This window comes from Hyaena hyaena, unplaced genomic scaffold (assembly GCF_003009895.1).
Source record: "Hyaena hyaena isolate Hyena2069 unplaced genomic scaffold, ASM300989v1 scaffold_162, whole genome shotgun sequence".
NCBI classification, from domain to species: Eukaryota; Metazoa; Chordata; class Mammalia; order Carnivora; family Hyaenidae; genus Hyaena; species Hyaena hyaena.
Genome location: NW_024080795.1, coordinates 1,438,382 through 1,464,078, shown reverse-complemented (window position 1 = coordinate 1,464,078; position 25,697 = coordinate 1,438,382). Strand labels below are relative to the sequence as shown.

General features: G+C 43.3%; 1 protein-coding gene across 1 annotated transcript in view; it reads right to left on the bottom strand.

Annotated features, from left to right (window-relative positions):
- Positions 1-25,697, bottom strand: part of GPC4 (glypican 4) — a 108,639-nt gene that overhangs the window by 23,813 nt on the left and 59,129 nt on the right. The window contains exon 2 of the mRNA XM_039239901.1: positions 11,550-11,708. Within this exon, the coding sequence (XP_039095832.1) occupies positions 11,550-11,708 (159 nt within the window). The remainder of the gene's footprint in view (positions 1-11,549; positions 11,709-25,697) is intronic.

Genomic DNA, 25,697 nt, shown 5'->3' with positions numbered 1-25,697 from the left:
TATACCACCGACCCTCCACATATGGTTTTATGTGCCCCAGAGATTTTTTAAAGCATCTAAAAAATCCTTAATCATTCGTTCCATATAGCAAGTTTTAAAATATTTATCTCTTTCACCTACGGAAGTTAACAGAGCAAAAGCAAAGGGATCCAAAGAACCCAAACTCATTTCTCTTTAGACTTCTTACTGGTCTTGTTCAGCTGGACAATGTGGCCTATGCCTTTTGCCTCAGAGACCTTGTAAGGATGGCAGGCATATGGGGCACCTGGGTGGTTCAGTCGGTTAAGGACTTTGGCTCAGGTCATGATCTCATGATTCATGGGTTCGAGCCCCATGTCGGGCTCTGTGCTGACAACTAGCTCAGAGTCTGGAGCCTGCTTCAGATTCTGTGTCTCTCTCTCTCTGACCCTCCCCTGCTCACGCAATTTCTCTCTCTCACACAAATAAATAAAACATTAAAAAAAAAAAAAAGGATGGCAGGCATAGTTTAAATTCTAAATCCCATACTAAGGGGTGCCTGGGTGGCTCAGGCAGTTAAGCGTCCAACTTCAGCTCAGGTCATGATCTCACAGTTCGTGAGTCTGAGCCCCACGTTGAGCTCTGCACTGACAGCTTGGAGCCTGATTGGGATTATCTCTCCCTTTCTGTCCCTCCCTTACTCTCTCTCTCTGTCTCTCAAACAAGTAAACATTAAAATCCACACCAGTTAGGTACAAGATCAACCAAAGCATAATAATTTGCTCTAAGGAAGAAAAAAGAGAAAAGGGGAGGAAAAAGCTTTTACATCTCCTCCTCCTATCAAACTAGCAGCTTTCGTTGGTTTTTGTATAATTCTTTCATATCCCCTCTTCCCTTTCCCTTCCTAGGACCCTTCCTTCTACAACGAGGACTAGAACATGAATTAGACATTCAGGTCCTGGTCCACAGCCATCAACAGCAACGTCATAAATGGTCGTCATACTCCTCTCCACTTTTCCTCATTATTTAGAATTCAGGATCAGGGTCAGACCTTAACTGCTAATGAAGAACCGTGTCGGCCTGCGATACCTAGCAATCATTCCTTCTTCATCGCTATGCCTGAAGCCAATTCTAAGACACTTGGTGGCTTGAAACAGAACCAGCAAGAGCAGTGTAAACCAGAATTCCACAACGGCCAGAAGCTTAGTTATTGGAATTAGATCTCCCCTGTGGCAACAGCTTGTATTCATGAAAAATGCCGTGCAGGGAGTATGTTTTAAGTGATGCTACCGGTGTCTGAAAGAGTCAGAGAGGAAGTGTAAGTGTTTATGTTCTAAGAATCAAGCTGCTCCTAGGGCTCATGAAGGAGCACTTAACCTAGGGGTGGAAATAAACACCGTAACATGCTACCTATCTAACCTGGCGTGACACAGTGGGAAAAGTGTGGGACCTCTCGTTTATGAGGTGTGTGACCTTGAATGGACAAAAGATCTAACCTCTCTGATCTTCTGTTGCCTCATCCAGCATGGAAGAGATGTTCAAGAAACGGACACTTTTGGCAAAATGTTCAAGACTATTATTGTCACCTTTGGAGTTTCTTCCTATCTACAATCACTTAAAGAATCTTTTAAAGCTGGTTTTTTATCTTTCCTGGCAGAGTCAAATAGTATCCAGCTCAGAGTACATAAATGAAGCCAACGCTGCTGGAGATCAGTTACGAAGACCCAAGGCCTTATAAAACTGGGAGCAATTTAGTCAAAGGAAATGCTTAACGGCTCTGGCTTCCAATGCTGTGAAACGTCCCAGACATCTATGAGGGTGGCAGCTGTCACTGAGTGAAACCCACCAAAAGGAGAAACCTCAACTCATGGAAAAGGTTTTATATTAGAAGGGAGTATCACGCACATCACACAGAGATAAACACAGATCACGGCATTAGATTAAACCAAGAAATGGGGGTGGGGGGGCGCGCCTGGGTGGCGCAGTCGGTTGAGCATCCAACTTCGGCTCAGGTCATGATCTCACAGTTCATGGGTTCAAGCCCCGCGTCGGGCTCTGTGCTGACAGCTAGCTCAGAGCCTGGAGCCTGTTTCAGATTCTGTGTCTCCCTCTCTCTCTGATCCTCCCCTGCTCATGCTGTCTCTCTCTCTCAGAAATAAATAAAACATTAAAAAACTTTTTTTTAAATAAACAAACCAAGAACTGGGGAAAAGAAAATTAGGAATCAAGTGTCAGGTGGGTCCCCAAGCCTTCCCATTTATTTCATTTGCACGCTGCCTTCTTTCCCTGAAGTCTGCTCGGTACACTGAGCTAGGTTACTGAAGGTATTTTCCAGCTCTAAAATGCGATTATCCTCAGTGTCAGGAGTATCACTTTAATATGGGAAAAACTAGAATGAGAGAGCAACTTTTCCATAAAAGTTTCCTATATAAATATCCTGTCTTTTAAAAGAATGAAGAAGAACATCATGTACTTCTATCTCCAGCCTCTTGTCTTGCATCAAATAAACATTCAAAATTCTTGAAACAGGTCAAAAGGCCCCCGGTTCTGCTATTAAATGCCATTAGTTACTCCATTATAAACAATCGACTGGCTATTGATTAATGAGCTAGAAAACAGTCTAGAACTAACCCATGACCTACAGAGATTGGAAGCCCTTTCTATTCAATCCATTTGGCTTGGTGCTATAAATTACCACCACATATTTATATTATTAGGAAGCTGCTTTTTACATAGATGGATTAATTTCCTCTTTACTGTAAAGACTGTGTTTCAGAGCCCTGGTATGGCGTGCAAACGTTAAGTTACCACCTCGACGAGATTCCTGAGAAAAGAAGCCTGTGAGTGCTACAAATCATACTTTTCACACTGTTAAGAAAACTCTGAGAGTTCTAGTCACCCCTTCACCCAAGATCACGCATTTAATAAAGAACGGCTAACAGAAGCATCTACAAATGTAAGAGGAAAAGGAAATTAAAAGAGCATCTTACGGACTGAAACCAAACTGAAACTTTGGTCTTTGACCGTCTCCTCCTCTGTCTTGCTTTTTCAGTAGTCTCCGTATTTTAAGTTTTCAGCAGGCACTTTCCTCCACCTTGGCATAATCTGACTCTTCAAAAGTGCCTGTGAGGGTATGATGTACTAAAAGGACATATACATGGGCACCTGCGTGGCTCACATCCAATTCTTGATTTTGGCTCAGGTCATGATCTCATGGTTTGTGAGTTCAAACTCACATCAGGGTCTTTCCTGACAGCGCAGGGCCTGCTTGGGATTCTCTCTCTGTGTCTCTGATCCTGCTCGTCCTATCTCAAAATAATAAATAAAATTTTTAAAAATTTTTAATAAAATAAAAGGACATATATTTGACCAACATTCATCAACTGATGGATAGCACCTCGATAGACCTCTCCAGGATGATGACCAGACAATTGCCAAGTGCAGCCCTTACCAGGGACTGTGAACATATGAAAAGGTGCTAGGGATCCTGCCAAAGTAGGTTAATCTTCTTAGTTAATTAATCTTAGTTAATACATTTCAAATGCTAAAGCTCCTTATGTTGATCTCTCATGGCCCCTATCTCATGCTACTGTAGCCAGAGACAGGGGCCAAATACTGGAAAGCCCCTTGTACTGGACCTCATTCCATCCATACTAACGGTCTACTCAGCACCAGCCAGTTCCCTTTAACACCCATGTTCCTGCTCATTCAAGTGCCCAGAGGAGGCAGAGGGGAAGTTGACGTTATCCCAGGAGAGTAACTTCCATATACTAACCACTGTGTAGATCTCTTATACAGCCTACTATATAAACCTTATCATACACTCTAGGAGCTCATGACCTAATATCAAGAGAAAAATCAAGGTATCATAAGCAGTTATGATGCCAATTTGCATCTACCTGCACATACAAAAAAGATGAGGGAAACGCATTACTGAGGTAGATACAATGGGGGTTAGGGCCTTGGGGTAATTTTTTTCAACAGACATTGCTCAATTTTGATCACCGAAATTATTGACTTTTTATAGCCAGAAAGATACTATATCTTCACGTATCCAAAAATTACTTTATTTCCCTTTATTCTATTCATTTAACGTCATTGGTGGAGGTTTCCATGCATTTCCCTACTGTCTACAAATGGTCTACTTCAGGAGAAAACAAAAACATTTTCTGAAAACACCATCAACGCACTTCTTATATTTTTCATTAAAAATTTTTTTCCTATCAAGTATTCCTTTCAAATTATTGCAATTTGGAAAGTATGGAAAGGTATGAAGAAAACATAAATAAACTGCCCATAATCCCACCACTGAACGAGGGCAACAATGGTTTATCAAATTGCCTCTTTTTCTCCTATGAAGATATGCATTATGTGGTTAAGATCATACCGTATTTGTACCCTGTTATCAGGGAACACTGTATGCTTAGCGCTTCCTATGTGATTAAAGATTCTCCGGAACATCATTTGCGGGAGTCTGGGTGGCTCAGTCGGTTAAGGGTCCCATGTTGGCTCAGGTCACGATCTTGCAGTTCATGAGTTCAAGTCCCACATCCGGCTCTGTGCTGAGAGCTCAGAGCCTGGTGCCTGCTTCACATTCTGTTGTCTCCGTGTCTTTCTACCCCTCCCCCACTCACACTCGTGCTCCTTCTCAAAAATAAATAAATATTAAAATTAAAAAAAAAAAAGAAACATCACTATACATGCAGTTGTTACAAAGTGATGTAACACCATACAGACAGACTAGAATCATTATGGGACAGTTAGACCAATTTCCTGTCTTTCATTACTATAGGCTAAGCTGTGATGAGTGCCCTTGTACATAAATCTGTATGCAGACCTTTCTTTCCCTGACACAAATACCTAAAAGCAGAATTACTAAATCAAAGGGTATGAATGTATTCGAAACTTCTGACACACTGACCCCCAGAAAAGGTGTGCCCATGTGCACTCCATCTGAGTCTTACGTCTGAGTCATATTTATTCCTAGAGCTTCAACTGCTTTGCTAATTCTTTCAAGGGAAGTGGGGCTGGGGGGGGGTGGGGATGGAGACGGGAAGGGACAATAAATAAGAAAGGCCTGGCTGGCTTGAGAATTCTCCTAGTCAATCAGTTGGGAGTCAGTGCTAGATCAAATACGCCCTTTTCTTTGCCTGGACAGACAGCCGCCCCGAAAGAGGCTGGGCAGAGAGAACAACAGCGTTCTAAACTCCCAGGCTCAGAGTGCAATGAACCAACAAAGTAGATAAAAGCAGTTCAGCTGAAGCTCTTCCATTTATTTACTTGCCTCCAAACAGATCAGCTGCTTCTCGCGGCTGCCACGGACTTCTAAAGAAGTCAAAGCTAACAGCAGAGCCCGCGGCGAAGGCGCCCCGGGCGGAGGGCTCCTTGGACGCTGCACAAGTATTTGCAACCCGACCGGAGCGCCACTGCTACGGCTACAATTGGTCACACTTCAGATAACAACTCAAAAGGCAGAAAACCTTTGTCAATACAGAAATGTGTGTGTTTTGTCTGAGCTCTTGATTTGATTACAGTAAGCTGGCAGTGGCTCTTTTTCATCAAGTTTCACAGAGAGATTATAAAAGAGTTAGCAAAAATGCCGGGCATTTTAGTCTCCTTCACATGGAAGGCAAAGAAAATAAAATTGTAAAGGAAAGGGGAGCAGGGCTTTCCAACGAAACCAAAGACCATTACCATTATGATCTGGAAAAGAGCGCTACATTTGCGGGATGGCCAGAAGGCCTCAGGTCTTTCTCGGTAGTTTTGTGGCCGTGAGATGTTGTCCACTGCATTGTAGAGAGGTTTAAAAAGGCAACACATTTCTTAAAAATGTCTTAACGGATGAAATCTGAGGTGAGGATGAAAAAGCAACCAACCCTAGGTTGTATGTAAATTAGACATTTCGTTGACACATTTATTTTGAGGATATTTAAGACTTTTTAAAACAATTTTTTACTGTTTTTTTAATTTTTAATGCTTATTGATTTTCTGAGAGAGAGAGACAGACAAACAAAGCACGAGCAGGGGAGGGGCAGAGGGAGAGGGAGTCACAGAATCCGAAGCAGGCTCTAGGCTTTGATCTGTCAGCACAGAGCCTGATGCGGGGCTCGAACCCATGAGTTATGAGATTATGACCTGAGCCGAAGTCGAATGCTCAACCAAGTGAGCCACCCGGGTGCCCCTACTATTTATTTTTGAGAGAGAGAGAGAGAGAGAGAGAGAGAGAATGAGGGGGCCAGAGAGAGAGAGGGAGACACAGTCCAAAGCAGGCTCTAGGCTCTGAACCCACCACAGACAGCGAGCTGAGCTGAAGTCAGAAGCTCAACTGACTGAGCCACCCAGGTGCCCAAGACTTTTATTTTTTTTTTTTTTTACACGTAGAAACCTCCCAGAGGGTCTTTAGTTAAAGTGAATGTAGATGTGCAAAGGAAAAGAATAAAACCATGTAACTGATTAAAAAAAAAAAAAAAAAGTTAAAATCAGAAGTCAGGGCAATTCCAGAAATTTCAGCTTAGCTAATGGCCATGAAGCTTGGTTGGACATATCTGCCTTTTAAGGTGAATGGCCAGCTTCCTCCCACCTAGGTCACTGTTTTAATGGGCATGTGAATTCTAATGCCATGAACTCCCTGCACCTCCACGCTGGTTTTCTGACTGGCCTAATGAAGTGATAGCCAGTATGAACTCTGGGAAATTTCCAGTCAGTGATTAAAACATAGATCTGGCTAAATCTGCAGAGTGCAACATGTCCTGCCTTTGTTGAAATGATAGAAAACAAGGGGGCGTGAGGGCTTAAAGAAAGGCTGGCCACTTTGATTTGCACTTGGCCCATGCAGATAGATGGGACAGACAATTATTTCTTTTATGTGCGTTTTAAGCTAATTCAGAAAATTTCTACTATTATTCGCGTTAACAAGCTTCAGGCTCATGGGAGGGTTTTCAAAGACCTGGGGAAAGTAGTGGAGTTAAGAAATCATAGCAGGAAAATAGAGGGTACCAGACAGGCGGCTAATTAACATCTTGTAAGACCTTTCACTAAAGCAGCTGGTCTAGTCACATGTTCAGAAGATTCACAGAATTTTTAGAATTGAAAGGGTCTTTAGAGAACATCCAGCTCAACCCCCTCATTTTATGGATGGGAAAACTGAGACCTAGTTAATTGCCCCCGGTCACAGTGGGTTCACAGCAGAACCAGGCTGACAACGGAGTGTGCTCCGTCTCCCAGAGTTACTCTATTTGCTCCGAAAATGATGAATCAACGGAGTTTTCGCAACAGACTAGCATCAAACAACCTATTTCCTGAAGATTTCTTCAACGTGCGAACCATTTGATTCGGGAAGTTAGGCGAAAATACACTCGTGTACTTGTTAACATCATTTTTAGTATGTGATTCAGAGATATCTTTAACACGGCAGCTCTAATCTTCTTAATCTATTTGGGTTGTTTGACCGAACTATGCTTCTTTTAAAAACAACCAGTCTCTCACAAAACGCGACATTTTAGGGTGGGCCTTTATGTTGTGGTCCCGAAACACGGATTATGTCCCACTTCCATTACTTCTATTCCTCTGCTTGGCAATTCTTTCAAAGCCCCCTGAACTGAGCATCTGATTAGCATATTCATGAGACAGCCGATTCAGCTATGTTAATTAGCAGTTCTTCCCCCCAAAAAAAAAAAAAATTTTTTTTTTCCCCCTAGCACTCGCCAAGAGGGGGAGCAGCCAGCTCTGTCACTGTCGCTTCCCGGCTGCAGGTGTCTAGCCTACAATAGATTTCTGGTACTGAACATCCTAAGCTAAAGAGCAGATAGAGAAGATTATAATGTAGAAAAATAAACCCGCACACAGTTTACAACATAAAATAGGATTTACCGAGCCTGGGTGGATTGGTCGGGTAAGTGACCGACTTTCGATTTCAGCTCAGGTCATGATCTCACAGTTCGTGGGATCGAGCCCTGTGTCGGGCTGTGTGCTGACAGCGTGGAGCCTGCTTCCAATTCTCTCTCTCTCAATCTCTCTCTCTCCCCCCTCCCTCCCCCTTTCAAAATAAATCCTCTCTCTCCCTCTCTCAAACTAAATACATAAATTCTAAAAAAAAATGAATTTTCAGACTGTATAACCTCTTCAGATGGGCAAACAATAGAAAACTAAACATGGAGAACAAAAAAAGCCTTTAGGATAAGGGAACTGGCTTCGAAACACCACATTTGGCACCTGCACTCTGGAGCTTCTCGAGGCGGAATGATGGAAACTTGGGGCGATGGGATGGTTTTCTGGTTAAAGAAGGCTAATCCCCTAAAAGCCTACAAACCTTATTTTTGTTGAAAAGTTTATAACAAGCAATTGTTCCTATCTTACAAACAAGTGGGTATCCTCATAAACAGGACTAAAGGTTTTAAGCTGCCTGCATGTAGGGTCACCGCTTTCAATTTAATTTTTTACTATTTATTTTTCAGAGACCAAGAGACAGAGCATGAGTGGAGGCGGGATGGAGAGAGAGGGAGACACAGAATCCAAAGCAGGCTCCAGGCTCCGAGCTGTCGACACAGAACCCGCTGCGGGGCTCAAACTCATGCACTGCCAGATCATGACCTGAGCTGAAGTCAGACAGAGCGAGCCACGCAGTCGCCCCTAAATTTATACTGTAAGCTTAGACGTGGCAAAAGACACTCCTTTGAAGTTGCTTGACCTTGGAGGTTTGCAAGTGTCCCTTTTCCTAGTTCCTCAGGACTTAACCTCACCTTCTTTACGCCACCTTGCAGCCCCACCATGGCTCTCCAGCTGCTATCTTACTGCTCGGTCCAACCTCCTCGCTTCCTTCACCTCAAGAACCTGAGGCTTGTCTTTTATAATGACTCGGACAATTCTTTGAGCAAAGCACGCTGCCCTTGGATTTCTGAGCATCAAGACAACCCCTATACGATTTTAATCACTATTATCTTCAGGCCTAAGGAGTGCTGGCAGTTCCTAACGGCATCCTTAAAAATCAATCCATCGGGGCATCTGGGTGGCTCAGTCGGTTAGTCGGTTAAGTGTCCGACTTCGGCTCAGGTCATGATCTCACGGTTCGTGGGTTCAAGCCCCACGTCAGGCTCTGTGCTGACAGCTAGCTCAGAGCCTGGAGCCTGCTTCAGATTCTGTATCTCCCTCTCTCTCTGACCCTCCCCTGCTCATGCGGTCTCTCTCTTTCTCTCTCAGAAATAAACAAAACATTAAAAATTTTTTTAAAAAACATCAATCCATCAACAAACACACCACCCCCGTGAGGCTTATGGTTTGTTGGATAGCAGTCAACTGAAGTTTTACCATACAAAAGCATTTCATTATCTCAGAAAACCTAACTTGGAGGAAATAGGCAACGTATCCCAGATCTGTTCTGATCCCCAGACACATTTCAACTACTATTCCCTCAAAAGAAATGTAATCTGTTCTCACTACCTTTATTGTCTATGCCATAGTTGAAGCTGAAGTCAGATGAAACAAACTAGAGTTTCATAATCATTTTCACAACCAGTTTTGGAAGTGATAAACAGTATAATTAAAACATTTATTGAATGTGAAACCTGGTAGGGAAGGTCAAGAGAAACTGTTTTTCTGTCTTTTTTGAAAAAATAAATTATGTTAACACTTACTGGTAGTGTTTCTCTGGCTTCTTAAAAACTGCACACTGGGATCATACGAATAATGCCATAAAACCATGAGGAGCGAGAAGGGGAAAGAATAGCTAAACCAGCAGGCTTGCAGGTGAGAGAGGTCACTAATGTCTGTGGGCCCCACGCCAGGAGGAGATAGGTCTAACAGGAAATGGGGCAACTTGGAGGTGGCGGAACCTTGAAAACCGCTTTATCTCCAACTCCATCATGCTAGCAACAGGCTAGGCATTTGTAAAGGGCAGGGCTTTTTCCTGTTAAATGCCATTATAAAACCCCACGGGGTCATTTTTTCCCCCCTATCAGCAGCTCAAGTTTTCACAGATGGTTATCTGATTATCTTTCTAGGTACTGTCCTCAAAGTTAAAGAAAATGCTTGGGTTACTGTGTTGAATGAGAAATGCCATAGTCCAGCAAACACCAGTCTTTTTTAATAATTTTACTAATAATTTAGTGATCAAAAGAGACAAAGGTGGTCTTAACGACGTCTTTTGCCATCAACCCCCATCTTCGTGTGGTGTTAACATATATTGTTAAGTTCTCTTTATAGTTACAACGTGTGCATTGAGTGGGGTGTGGACTAATAAACAGGACAAATAGAGATATAAAACCACTTCCATCCATCTAGGAAAAGGGGGAGATAAAATTAAGACTGAACACAACTTTTGCACAGCAACTGTCGGTAAAATGGGTACGAGAAATGGTATGCTACGTAGGGAAAACATCAGTGCAACGACATTACAGATTAAATATGCTCTCATGGTCTAGCCTGAGAACCCAACACTTATTAAATCGGTTATAAGTTTCAAATAACAAATCTCAAAGCCAACATTTGAAATACAACCTGTTCTTTAGCTAGGGACTGCCTTATCAGCTATATAAATCTAATTTCATCCAACTTCTCACCATGGTAACAAGCCCTTTGCAGAAATACTCAAAGACATTTCACATCTCGAAAATTTGCCTTGTACTTCTTCACCACACATAATGTCAAGAAAAGCATGCTTCAAAGGTACTATGTAATTAGAATGGCCTTTAAAACAGGCACAAAGAAAACCATTCCTATTAAAATTAAAGCTACTTCATAATAATCTTCAAACTGAGTAAAGAGGACCAGAGAAAAGAATCCTGAGGAGTTTTGGATCCCATACTCCACAGTTTCTTAAAGTCTGTTATCTGTAACATTGCTTCAGATATGATTGGAACACCTCTCACTTGGACCATGTTGGCTATTTCTTCACTATTGAAAGAGAGTGTGCAGATGAGTTTATGTTTGGCACAAGGGACTGAAATGGGTTTGGTCATGGCTGTACATAGATGGACAATGCCGAAGTGCCAGCTAAGGGATGAGGCCCAGCTTAACAACAATTATAAATATAGTAGGCTACTTCTGGGTCATCACTGCATAGAAAGCCAAGAGCTGGGTTTTAATCCTAGCCGTGTACCACAGGGCTTCTAGGAATTCTAGTGGTCTCTGAGGAATCCAGTTTGAAACTGAATTGGAAATCTAGCATCTGCAGGATCTCTCTGGTTATTGTAAGTTTTCAGATGCCTGCTTTTTATTAGGGAGGTTTTTTTTTTTTTTTTTTTTTTTAAGTGACTTGCATCAACAACACTATTTTGTGTTCACCCAAGAAAATAAATGAAAGCCTTTAAATTAAACTATGTTAATCTCCTTTTTGGCTCCTTGTGACCATATTTCCATAATGCCTACCATATACATTCTAGTGAATCCAGAAGGATTCTAGCAATGATGCTGGAGGGCTAACTCGCCCTTAGAATCCAATAAGGAGAATGCCTTGGGAGAAGACAGAGGAGCTCTGAAAAAGCACTCGGACAAACTGAACTGTCACCTCTAAAATGTGACTTGAATAAAAGGTATGAAATCAATTCAAGAACAAAGCACAGACTGATGCTTACTTGGACCAGAGTTCCAATACCTACCATCAAACTTCTTGTAACGGGAAGCAAAGACGGCTTGCAAATGATTGCACTGTTCGCTGACCACACTTTTGAAATCGTCTTTACTTTGCAGGCTGTACTTCTCCTCCATCTCCTGAGAGCAGCAGGTATAACCCTGAGGACAGATCTTCAAATGATCACCTGGAAGATAAAATGTAGGACAATCAAGCTCCATTATCATTCATCAAGTCCAAGAGGGAAGAGAGTTTGGCTCAAGTGCACACACTCTGCTTCATTTCCACCTGTGCGGTTCCTGCAAAGGCCTAGGCATCATATGGATCTGAAAAGTTTTACTAAACTAAAAACACGGGGGCAGCTGGCTGGCTCCATGGGTAGAGCACGCAACTCTCGATCTCAGGGTCTTGAGTTCAAGCCCCACATAGGGGGGTAGAATTTACTTTAAAAAATAAATGAAAAACATCCATTCTGTTATGGGAAAGCGAAAATAATAAAGCCACCTACAAAAGACAAAAACATTTGAATCAAGAAGATTGCTACACCATAGGAAAATCAGTGTGGCCAACAAACGGTATCATTCAATACCAACCCAAGTCTTTTTTATAAACTATGAACTTTCAAGATTCTATGAGGCATTAAGTTTCTCCAGCTTTTGGGAGTTTACATGCCAAGAGGGGGTACCCTTAATGAAGAATGATTTATAAAATACATGACAGCCAAAACCTGAGCAAATATACCAGCAGGAGTTATACGGAGAAGCAAAGGGTAAGTGGATTTCAAGGGGTTGTTGACCAAGAGGAAAGAAGGGGAGTTCCTGGGTAACTTCAGGCCATGGTAAGTCGCAAAAGGTTATGGTAAGTGATCCTCAAACTTCAGATTTTCTTGTCCAGCACCTTTTGTGGAATTGTTAAACGTTGTATGACCTTATGATACTGGGATGTGTAGCTACTCATCCCAATATAGACTAATGGCTTCTGATAAAAGTAATCTTTATATAGTGATGCAACCCTGAGAGTCCAGAGAAATGCCAAAGACACATCACTCCACAAGCAGCTCGATGCACAGAGTACCTCCTTCCCGGATTGCAACCTGGTTCTGTTTGTGGTTAGGACGGGAGGATTTGGAGGGCTTTTATTTATTTTTTTTAATGTTTTTTATTTATTTCTGAGAGAGAGAGAGAAAGAGGCAGTGTAAGCAGGGGAGAGTCAGAGAGAGAGGGAGACACAGAATCTGAAGCAGGCTCCAGGCTCTGAGCTGTCAGCAGAGTCCGACACAGGGCTCGAACCCAGGAACCATGAGATCATGACCTGAGCTGAAGTCGGACGCTTAGCCGACTGAGCCACCCAGGCACTCCAGGAGGGCTTTTATTTTTAAAGTTTATTTGTTTTAGGAGAGAGCACGTGCATACAGGGGAGGGGCAGAGAGAGAAGGAGAGAGAGAGAATCTCAAGCAGGCTCTGCACCATCAGTGTGGAGCCAGATGTGGGGCGTGAACCCACAAACTGTTGGGAACTCTGAAATCATGACCTGAGCCAAAATCAAGAGTTGGACGCTTAACCAACTGAGCCACCAGGTACCCATGGAAGTTTTTTTTTTTTTTTTTTTTTTAAATAGACCCCAAAGTTCACCCACACCTTGTTCCTTCAGCCACAGAACAAAAATGTGTTTGGCAGAGATCATAGCTCTCCCTCCTAATGACCAAGAGATGCAGTGTCATCGAAAACTAATCCCGAACAGGTACTATCCCTTGACTCGCTCCACCAATTGGTGTGATTTAATTTTTACAGAGGTTTACAAGGATTCACTGCCACTGTTCCTTCTGCTAGTGCTGTCCGTGTTCCACACAAGATGAGAGGTCTGGGGAAAAAAAATCAAGATCTCAGGAACTCAGGAATTGAGTATACTGAAGACATGCACTTGTCAATGGGAAGTCTGTACAATAAATAAAGGGCTGTAGAAAGAAGAGCAGATCAAACACCACCAGTCATGGGAAATAAACGAGCCCATGAGTTGGCCATTGCTGCTTCTTGGCTGCCTGTGCTGAGAAGAAGTTAAGTCTTCACCTAAGAGAGATGCCAAAGTGGCCTTGGGGAGGTGGGGCTTTCAGGTAAACTGGAGTTAAGGAATTTAATTAGACTAAACTAGGATTGTCAACTGCACGTACGCAAATAATTACATAAGCGTATATATTCCTGATTGTTCTTCCTTCCTGGCAATTAACAAGTAGGGAGAATGTTACTGCCATACACAAAAGGGGTATGCGGTATTAAAAGACAATTTAGAGAAGGTAGAAGGGAAACGATCTTCAAACGACTTCCTCATCCAGAAACTGCTAAAAGTTTCTTTTGGCATTTTTGAAACATTTGGTCAAGAGATAAATCTAACAAAAAGTCAGGGGTGGGTGGGTGGAAGGGGGATTGTGTATAAGAGTTTAGGAGCTGTAGAATATCTTAGATCTCATTAGTCAAAGAAGAAGGTTGCTAAGGCTCCGTTTTCTGCAAACAGCTTTGTTACAACCAAAAACAAAACTCCCTCTTCACTGGCTTAACGAGTTCACAGCAGGCCTTTGGTGCTGAGACACATAATTAACCAAGAGATACCCAGTTGTCTCCAGGTTTCAGGGATGAGGATTTCCCCCCAATATAGTCCTAACGTGTGAAATGATATGAAGAACCCCAACTAGTAGAGTACTTGCTGCGGTTGCATTAAATAATCCATCACACTCACGCCCCACACAGAAAATTAATTGGACCGCTCAGAATGAGAACTTAAGACATGCAGAGCTATTTGAATGAATTATAATAAGGGAGCAGCCACTTTTTAAGACTGTCACAGGCTAATATTCATCACATGCTGGTTTTCAAATGCCTGTAAAGAGTCCATTGGGGTATGCGCTGAATTTCCAAGGCAAAACAATTCACGAGTTTGGAAAATAATCTCTGTTCACCGAATCTTAACAGGGTTCACATGTATAATAAATAAAGGGGCCGCTTATTAGATGCTATCAAAATAAGCTAAATCCAAGAAAAAGTACTCCTTTTTCCCACCCCCAGTACGCAAGCACGTGCGTGCACGCACACACACACAGACACACACACACACACACCTCTGAAGCCAGAAAATTCAGAGACAGCAGGAAACATTTAGGAAGGTGCTAGACATTGAGGGGTTTAAGCTGACCCACAGGAATTTTGCACTGAGGAGACACCTTGCAAAGACGGATAACAGCGATAAAAGTTACCAACAGCCTGCTGAATGCACACAGCACCGTTTCCACATATACACTGGCGCATCTAAAAGGCCTAGCGTGGCCCGTGTACTCTGCCCATTTCCCAGCCACCAGGGGCCCTCAGCAGGACTTTATGGAGACCTGTCTACACCAGAACACTGGAATATTTGTTTGGCAATCAATACCTACTAAAAAAAGAGTCCACTTTGGTTTTAAATTTTTTTTTAAAGTTTTTATTTATTTCTAGGAGACAGAGAGAGAGACAGCATGAGCAGGGGAGGGTCAGAGAGAGAGGGAGACACAGACTGAAACAGGCTCCAGGCTCTGAGCTGGCAGTCAGCACAGAGCCCGACACGGGGCTCGAACCCACGAACCGCGAGATCATGACCTAAGCGAAAGTCAGACGCTTACCCGACTAAGCCACCCAGGCGCCCCCGAGTCCACTTTGATTTTAGAGAGGTCTTTCCAGGAAGACTTTGCCTAATGGCAAAAGGCCTGCCTTGTGTGAAGGATGACAACGAGGTAGATACTTGGCTAATGCTTGGCAAAGTGGTCTTCCCCTCTGCTGCAAAGCAGCCCTCCCAGTAGGTCACTTTTGCCCACACAGCCCTGAATGCACTCCTTGTTCTCTTGGCATTTCTAAACAGCGTTAACTTGAAAATGTAGTCTGACATTCTTGCCCAAAGCCTTGCCCAAGACACATGCAGTCCAAAACACACCTAGTGAATTAAATCCCAAGACATACGCACACTACTCAGGGCTCAGTGCCATGACTGGTCCCTGCCGACAAGGAGTATGAGGAGGAAAAGGTGCATTTGAAAACGGAAGCAGAGCTCTGATAAGAGCTTGACCACTTCATTTGGTTTTTAAAGCCTGAATACTGCTGGGGGCGCCTGGCCAGCTCAGCCGGAAGAGAGCGTGACTCTTGATCTCTAGGTCTGGAGTCTGGGCCCCATGTAGGGCAGAGAGATTACTTAAATAAAAGCTTAAAAAAAAAAAAAACAAAAAAAAAAAACCTTGAATATTTCTGTTTTCGTTGCCCAAAATGGTTCATATTAAAAGCCAGGGCACACGTATTATTTGAAAGACATTGTTTGTCTGAGACTATTCCTAAAACGCCGTGTCTGAATGAGAAATGCCTTTTCTTTCTGGAGATCTCCTTTCTAAACCTGGTGATCCTGTCTCATTTAAGAAAGATGGAGCGAGGCGCCTGGGTGGCTTAGTCGGTTAAGCGTCCGACTTTTGCTTAGGTCATGATCTCGCGGTTCGTGGGTTTGAGCCCCGCGTCGGGCTCTGTGCTGACCGCCAGCTCGGAGCCTGGAGCCTGCTTCAGTCTGTGACTCCCTCTCTCTCTGACCCTCCCCTGCTCACGCTGTCTCTCTCTCTCTCTCCTAGAAATAAATAAAACATTAAAAAAAAAAAAAAGAAAGAAAGATGGAGCAATGTTTTCCTTGGGCTGAGACAGCTGAGCACAGGGACAAGAGAATCCACTATGGGACAGGGAGGGGAAGTATTGAGCACGTGCCTTTTTGTCAAGGGGCCCTGGGTATTTCTGATACATACAATTCCATACGAATTAATACTTGAAGGGCTCCTGGGTGGCTCAGTCAGTTAAACATCTGACTTCAGCTCAGGTCACGATCTTGCAGTTCATGAGTTCAAGCCCTGTATCGGGCCAGAGTCTGCTTTGGATCCTCTGTCTCCCTCCTTTCTGCCCTTCCCCAGCTTGCTCGCTCGCTCTCGCTCTCTCTCCCTCTCTCAAAAATGGATAAACATTAAAAAAAAAAAAAAAAAAGATACACTGCGGCACCTGGGTGGCTCAGTCGGTTAAGTGTCTGGCTTCGGCCCAGGTCATGATCTCACGGTTCGTGGGTTTGAGCCCCACATCGGGCTCTGTGCTGACAGCTCAGAGCCTGGAGCCTGCTTCGGATTCTGTGTCTCCCTCTCTCTCTCTCTCTGCCCCTCCCCTACTTGTGCTTGCTCGCTCTCTCAAAAATAAACATTAAAACAAATTTTTTTAAATAAAAAGAATACATTAAAAAAAGAAGAATTATTACTTGAAAGCCTTAAGTAGTAGAGCTACAGACGAGCTAGGCATAGTTGTGAACCAGTTCATCCAACAGCTCAGATAAACAGCGGGTCATGAACTACAATTATTATGTTTGCTCTCTTTCCCTAGCTCAGCCTCCTCTGTCCATGACCCTGGCTGCATGTACGGTTTTCTCCATATATCTCTTCCAGTCCCTTAAAACTCTCCTGGCCGCTTTCGCTCCTTTCTCTTCCCGGATTGTTCTTTGTTTCTCTACCCTGTATCTTCTGTCTGCACAGAATATGAACCTGAAGTGGGGGAGGGTTTATTTGTTGTACTTGTTTAGAGTTCCCTGTACTTCATTAAAAAGCAGGTAAGTTGAATGCTTTATGGTTTTCTAAGGAAGCACCTAAATTAAGTTGCTTTTTGTACATGGCCCTTTATTATTTTTTTTTCTTTGTGGGTCACTGGCCTCCTAAAGAGAAAAGGTCCCCTAGCCCTGTCCTTGGAGGCTTGGATGAGAGTCAACGAAGCGTGCTCTTAAAGCTGAACTCTATGTCATTAAAAAGAAAAACATCACTCGAAAGAGCCAAACTTTTTTCAATCGCACCAGTTCTATGTAATTTCTCTTTAGTCTTGATATCAATGCCGTAGTCTTCAAAAACTGAACAAAGACAATCACAATAAATTACTACTCAGTCGGGCTGTGTATTGGTTCCTTTTTGGAAGCGGTTCAAATCAATGGCTAAAGAAGTCGGCGCTGAATATGAGGCATCTATCCCATGCCTTAACAGGACTCTGTGGAGAACAATCTGTGGAACTGCGCTTTGCCGTGTTATCTCATTTGCCTTCCTCTCACCAAAGGCTGGCTCTGATGTACAAATGGGGTGCAGCTCATGTCTGTGGCTTTTTGGCTGTTCATACCCACCTTCCCATAGAAAATGTTACACATAGTGATTGGTTCTCAGGCCAGCTCTCTCTTATTTACTATCCACTTGACTATTTTTAACTATATCTTACAACCACTTTCTAGGTCTTTCTTGGAAAATTCATTTTGAAGTCCAACTGGATGCCAAGAACACGCCTCTCCGGTTCTCACATATCCGGGCGGGATGGTGATAAAAGTGCATGTAGTCACCACTAAGGTGTTCGCTTTCTGCGCCTGTAGAAGATAAAGTAAATCTCTAGAATTAGCCCCCCAGAGTTCTAAGCGTTGAGGGAGCACAGCCAGAAACCTTTAAGGGACACGGCGGCAGAGAACCCAGGCTTGCCTACACCGGCATGATTTGTAGGGCAGACATCCTCTACGCTCCAACTGATTTTACCAATAAAACAACCAAATGCTTTCCGTAAATAAGAGAGACCCAAATTGCGCCCTAAGGAGAAGGGCTGCCGTGAGGAACATTTGAGAACAGACCGGAAGGCACTTTGCAGACTGCAAATGTAAGAGACTATAATTTTACACAGGTCTTTCTTGCAGAAACCGAGTGTGTTGCTTGGGTTTTGATGAAAACCTCGCTCTTAACAAGGGTTTTTTTTTTTTGTTTTTTTTTTAGGAATTGAATCTAAAAGGTTCCAAATACTTAGCATTATTTGGATCTTTCCTTATGCAAGGCTAATGGTAGTCTTGGGATAAGAAGACTGATGTGGGGAGTCAGGATCTGGGTTTGAGTCCCAGCTCCACATGATCCACTGTAGGCTCTTGGGAAAGTTATTTACTCACTGGAACCTTAACAGGCCCTTTGTAAACAAGGAAGCATTATGTCACTGTTAAAAGTGCAATGATTGGGGCACGCCTGTGTGGCTCAGTGGTTGAGCATCAACCTGAGCATCAACTCAGGTCATGATCTCCCAGTTCGTGAGTTTGAGCCCCACACTGGGCTCTCTGCTGTCAGCGCAGAGCCCGCTTCGGATCCTCTGTCCCCCTCTCTCTCTGTCTGTCCCTCCCATACTTGCATTCTCTTTCAAAACTAAACTTTTTTTTTTTTTTTAAGTGCAATAATGAAACAGAAAGTAAGAGTATCTATTATACCCTGATAAGCCACTGAAGTTCTCCATGAAAAGCCTTTTCTGACAACTGGTACTAGCTGAGGGAGAGGGACCAGGAGGGCAAGCACCCCGTCTCCTTGGGCTAGTTCAGGAAAATTTCTTATTCCAGGCCGGATTTTAGGGGAGTAAAGATGGCCAGAAAGGAGGCGTTGAATGGCATGCAGAAGTGATGGTTTAGTGATGACAACTAAGCACAGACCTCCTAAGGGCCATTAAAAAGCAAAGTCCTGGGAGCTTAAGGAGGCATGATGATGACATCAAATGTATTGCGGAAGGGGTCCTGGAAGAGAAGAAAACATACTGGGGGAGAACTAAGGAAATCACACAAAAACTTGGAGGTGAAGGTTTACAGCAGTATTATTCACAGTAGCCAAATATCCATTGACAGATGGATAAACAAAATGTGGTAGACGCATACGATGGATCATTCAGGCATAAGGAAAGAAATGTGTTACAGCATGGCTGGATCTAAAAAAAAAAAATGTATATATATATATATATACACACACACACACACATATATACATACATACATATATATATACACACACACACTAAATGAAACAGCCAGTCACCAACACCCACATACTGTAGGATCCCATTTATGTGAAATGTCTAGCATAGGTCAATTTACAGAGACAGAAAGTAGATTAGTGGTTGCCTAGAGGAATGGGGAGGCATGGAGAGGTTACAGCTCAAAGGTAGGGGATTTCTTTCCGGGATGATGAAAATGTTCTAAAATTGATTTGGGTGATGAAGCCACAATTTGGTGAGTGTACGAAAAGCCGCTGTATACTTTAAATGGGTGAATCATTTAGGATATAAACTATATCTCAATAAAAGTGTTAGTTAAAAAAAAAAACTAAGGAAATCAGATAGGGACTTCAGATAATAATAATACATCGACATTGGCTTATCAACTGTGACAATGTACCGCACTAATGTAAGGTGTGAATAACAGGAAAAGCCAGGATGTAGGGTATAGGAAAACGATTTGTACTTATCACCATCCTCCCAACTTCGGTGAATCTAAAACTCCTCTAGGATAAAACATTTGTTATCTCTTTTAAAAGCAAGCTTCAGTTCTCAAAGGGTGTGGGGAGGGGAGGCTTTCATCAGGTTTTTTAAAAATCTAGAAATTCTTGGTGTAACTTTACTAATGGGAGCTACATTAAGCTATTATTTGCTGTGGGTAATTTTCCTAATCCCTCAATTGCTACTTTACTCTTTTTCTAATTTCTATTTGTTCCAAAAGTAAAACAATTCCTTGCTATTGCTCTACAGAGTTACCAAAACGGTTTCCGGTCCACTTTCTAGAGCTAAATTCATGTAGCCACAAAGTGAGCTAAAAAGCCACCGCTGGATAACTCCAGGACCTCCAAGCTACCTAAGAACCCAGGAGGCATATACAATGTTCTGCTTCTTGGGGAAAAAAGAAAGAAAAATCTCTAAAGGTTTTTAATAATCCCAGGAGGGAGGGGGAACATATACATTAAGCCCACCTCCCTTTGCGAAAAGGAGTGGCATTACTGCATTGGATATGCAATGCACATGGAAAGCCTTAAGTCACTTGCCCCAAGCCTTAATAATAAAGCACATCAATTACAGTTATTATGCAGATGTGGGATTTGAGATCACCTACCAATCAGTAGGAGAAATGCAGCCAGTTAGTATTTTGCACACCCGTGCTAAAATACCGCTCTGGAGGGCTTAAGACTGCCAATTATTTTTAGGTCCACTAATCCTGCATGGTATGCCAGGAGACCAGTCAGAAACACAGACATCTTGAAAATCAGTTGTAGTATGTTTTTCTAAGAATGCCTTCCTGTGAGTGTGGTTGCAAGAGTTAAGGTTGCTGCTTTAAAGCTCCATGCTTCATTCCCATGAGCTTGCAACAGCTTTCCAATCCACTCCAGATAGAAATCAAGCAGGGGTTTTTTTTTATTGCTCTTTAAATGATAAGCAAATTATGAACCAAAGTTTATGCCTGACGAACCTCAGAACCCCGTTTTAACTGCACCAAAGGGTTACTGTAGGAAGGTCTATCAACCAAAGTGAGCGAGCGGTGTGAAATGCACAGTCTGACCCATGTTACCATCCCATTAGAGTAGCTAGGGCACCTGCCTCTATTTTGCACATTTACGACCCCTTCGTCCAAGGTCTGGGACCCAACAGGAATAGTACTACTGGTGGTTATAACCCAAAACCCTTAATAATTCGTAGGATCCAATAAATAGTACCTCAACAATCAGTGCTGATAAAGGCTCACAGGACTGTGGTGGGGACCCTTTGGGGGGGGGGTGTCAGCGAGGGGCAGGCAGGAAAAGATGGCGCTTTCTCGTTTTACAACAGAAGAGATCTTTCCTGAGTTTCACGTGCATGTACCTTGGCAGCATCATTTCAGAGTTTCTCTCAAATGCCAATTTATGATCTTCGTTGGGCTCATAATTTAACAGAATGCCTGGAGATACAGGATTCCAAATGTCACAGTTATAATATTCGGCTACAAATAATAAAGTAGCCTAGAGAGGAAATACCATCCATTGGCCGGGACGTTTCTGTGTCTGGTGCCCAATAGTACTTCTAGCACCTGTGTTCTCAAAACCATGCATCACAATCCCTGGCAGAGGAAGACCCTGGTGGGGTCATCTCTAAGACAGCTCATCGGGCCAGGCTTGGAGGGTCACAGGGATCCTCGGGGCGGGGGGGGGGAACACTGGCCACCAGCATCTTGCTCTTTCTCTGCATGCCCCCTAGTGTGTGGAAATCTTAACGGTTGCCCCTGTGAGCAATCTCCTGCAGGCAATCACTGAAAACTACAGAACAGGTGAATGAGGGAAAGTATCCACAGGAAAAGAGGGAGTGATTTTCCTTATTATTTCTAAATAATCTCTGAAGAAACCCTCAAGAACCTCATTTTCAGAAAACCTGCCAAAGCCATTTAGGTTTCACAGCAAGATCAGAAAGGGTCAGCAGCGGAGTCCTGAGTTTATCACAGGCGTAGAAGAAAATGCAGTTGGTGTGGGGAAGCCCTCAGACAGACACTTGCTCTAATATAAATATCAATGCCTTCTATTTCAGATACATTTCATGGGTTGTGGGGGTCATGAACATTTTAAAAATTATCTTTGCTTTTTTCCTAATTGCTTTCAGCTGTGGTACCTAGGAACGCTGGAAAATCCTCCTTAACTTCTTTTACTCTGTCTTGCAGGAGACACCTAAAATTCTCCAAAATACAGTGCGAGACTAGGTTTTCAGAAAATCTGCTTTCTAGGAGAAATGTATCTCCAACGAACAACATATTCATTAATCATGAATCCTCCCAAAGATATTTTTTCTGGGGCCGCCTGGGTGGCTCAGTCGGTTGAGTGTCCGATTTCGGCTCAGGTCATGATCTCACGGTTCATGGGTTCAAGCCCCGCGTCGGGCTCTGTGCTGACAACTAGCTCAGAGCCTGGAGCCTGCTTCAGATTCTGTGTCTCCCTCTCTCTCTGACCCTCCCCTCACACGCGTGCGCGCTCTCTTGCTCTCTCTCAAAAATAAATAAAACATTAAAAAAAGTCAAAGATATTTTTTCCAAATGGCTATCTAGAAAGCATTTACACTAAGTGACAGCAAAGTTGGTTGCTTCACATAAAGAAAAATGATACTCACACCAGATTTCAAGCCACACGAACCATTCTTTAAAATTCTAGACAGGCATCAATGAAAAGGAAAAGAGGAAAGAACCATTTACATTTTCAGTGTTTGTACTTAATTACCTCCCTTAAAATCCACCTCCACACAACTCTTGTTCAAGCTCACAGTGAGTTACAGCTTACTCTAATACAGATCTGCATCGAAGGACTCTTAATTAGTCTCTATTCCATGGACAGGAGCCACAGTTGAACAGGGGTTAATTTCTACAACACGGGAGGAAAGATTCTGCACCTTAGCACAGGCAGATGGAGGAGGGGCAGGGTCCTCCTTTTGCAAGGCTGAGTCTTTCTGACCCTCAAAAAAGCTTCTTTTCCTCACCATTACCAAGTACCCTAACACCCGGGCCTGCCACCTTCGGGACATAAACCCTAGAATGTATTCCGTTTTAGTGGGCTCTTTGCTACTTAGAAAACTTTTGTCAATAACAGTAAAGTTTTCAATGTATACTTCCACTTCTGGGTCATTTAATGGAGCTTGAAAACATCTGTCTTGGTCCTAATTTTGCAGAGAATGCCACTGTTAATGTTGCTATCCAGAGAATTACCTTATCTATCTGTATACCCTTTGCTTCCTTCCGCAAAGTCAACTGGAACAGTCCCACAATTCTGTGGTGATGCCAATTATCCCAAGTTTCCTGGGCTCCATGAGCAAACTCAAAACAGCTTTTGGGAAGTCTAAACAGATCACCTGCACTGTTTTCCCTTTGTCCACGCAGGCTTTAGTTGCTTGAAAACCACAAGGTCTTCATTAGCCAAGCACAGATTTCCCTTATAGAAATGATGTTGCCTTTCCCAGAAGATTGAGTTTGCTGAAATTTTCAGTGTTCCCACTCTTTATTACAGATTCTCCCTTTATAGGTGAGGCATCCCACATCTGACTGGGATTTATCCTAAGGACAATCTATTAACTCGATCCCCAAGTCTTACCTTTCAAAATCTTTCCTTTAGCATCAGACTGGCTGATTAATTACATCTGATGTCTTCATTAGGATTAGAAAATCCAATGTATTTATCACTTCTTGAACTAGTAACTTCAACCAGTCCACCTCAAGAGGTTATCTGGGAAGAGAATGCTGCCCCCAAAATTTCCCCCAAGCCTAAATCGAAGAACCATTTACATTACCCAAACTAACCTTGGACCTGATTCGGCAACACAAAAACAGTAACGCAGCATTTACCAAATGCCATCCATCAGTGCAGAAAATACAAAACGCTTGGTCTCTACTCTCTTGAAAATTACAAGAGGCACAGACATGGATTTTATTGTTACTCTACAGGCTTTTTCTTTCTCCCTCTCACTCTACAATCTGACTTCTTCCAGCCTCCCTCCCCCCACATCTCCAAGGTCCTCTGATCTTCTCCTGGAACAACTCAAGTTCAAAAGACAGGAGAGCTGATACTATCCTGGCGAATCCACCCAACCCACGCTTCTCACATTGATTGGGGCTTCAACAGATAAGCCGCCTTTGGAGGTGCCTCTGGACCTCCAAAAAACTGGGAGGAAGAGTCCACACGCACAAATATAATCTATGCGCTGCCAGATACACTGGCTTAATTTTTGAGTCATCCAAAACTACGGAAGATACTAGCTTGGACGCAAAGCAGAATCTCGTAAGGAAGCAGATAAGCAAACTCCTTGGGGACCTACTTCGGCTGCCTGTCATGGTCAACAAAGCAAAAACTTCTCACACAAATGCTTTTTAGTTATTTGGCTTGACACATCGGGTCACTGCACATTCCCATTCGTTTTAAAAACCCGCACTCACTCAGGTGATGTTAACGTTTTGATTTTTTAAAAGTATCAAACTCTGGTCATTTGAGGATGAGCTGCCCTAAACTTATATTTTGCAACAGACCATCTCTCACTGGGATGGCTCCATCCCATTTTTGCAACTGAGGTCTCAGTAGAGGAGTTTTTATGCCTTCAAGTGACCGATACACCCAACAGCCAAGGAGATGAGGTACTACACAATTCGTCTCTGCCACACTTGGAATAATCCCTGTTTGTTCTGGGCTCAGAAGCTCTGATAAAAAGATGCTTGAAGCGAAATGTAAGGTATCAGTTACAGAATTCTTCAGCTGGGCTGCCATGCCAACCATGTACCACTTTACTCTTTTTTTTTTTTTAATGTTTTATTTATTTATTTTGAGAGAGCGAGCGAGAGAGCGCGTGTGAGCAGGGGAGAGTCAGAGAGAGAGGGAGACACAGAATCTGAAGACAGGCTCCAGGCTCTGAGCGTCAGCACAGAGCCCGACGTGGGACTCGAATCCATGAACTGTGAGATCGTGACCTGAGCCAAAGTTGGACGCTCAACCGACTGAGCCACCCAGGCGCCCCCACTTTATTCTCATCCCTTAAGGATCACACGGCAGGGGAAAGTAAAGGCAGATCCTGGGCACCAAACTGAAGTATTAACGTGATTATTTATTTACGACATGAAAAGATTTACTTCCTTACAGAAGAAGTTGGAAGAGTGAGTGCTGCTTTGCCAGCAGGTGACAAGGAAAAGACATAACCAGTCATTTGCTTTTGCAAACAAGTCTCCACGGGCCCTATTCAATTTTCGATTCCTGACCATCCTCAGATACAGGCCTGCCAGATAAGAGGCCTCGCTCCTAGTTACCCCGGGGCCACATAGATGTGAATGTTCCAGAAAAAAACCTAGCATACTGGAGGCAGCCTGGACCTCATTACTGCAGAACTGTCAGATAACCAAGAATGAAGGGCTGCCTCTTACCATTTTTACTTTGGGTGGGGACGAAAGGAAAGAGGCCGTTCTAGTCTGAGCCTCTAAGAAGAAATGCAAGTTGCTGCCACAGAGCTGACAGTGGAGTCACTGTAGAAGGGTGCTGTCACAGGACGAGACGCAGCAGGGCCTTGGAAACCTGGCCAAGAGTCAAGCTTGAGACGTGTGTGTCAGACAACTTGCTCTGGGCGGGAGCAACCGGCCAAGTGGGCGCTGGCTTCCTCACTTCAATGCCCAACTTGCCTTCCATAAATCTTTTGGATCACGGGTCAACTGCTCGCTTCGGAAAGCGATTACTGTAGTCCAATATCAGATCCCAAGGAAGTTCCCATCACTCCTTCGGTCCCAGAATGGGACCCATCATCACGGCCACAGGAGTGAGAAAAAAAAAAAACCCGGAGGAGCAGTGGGCGAGGCAGAC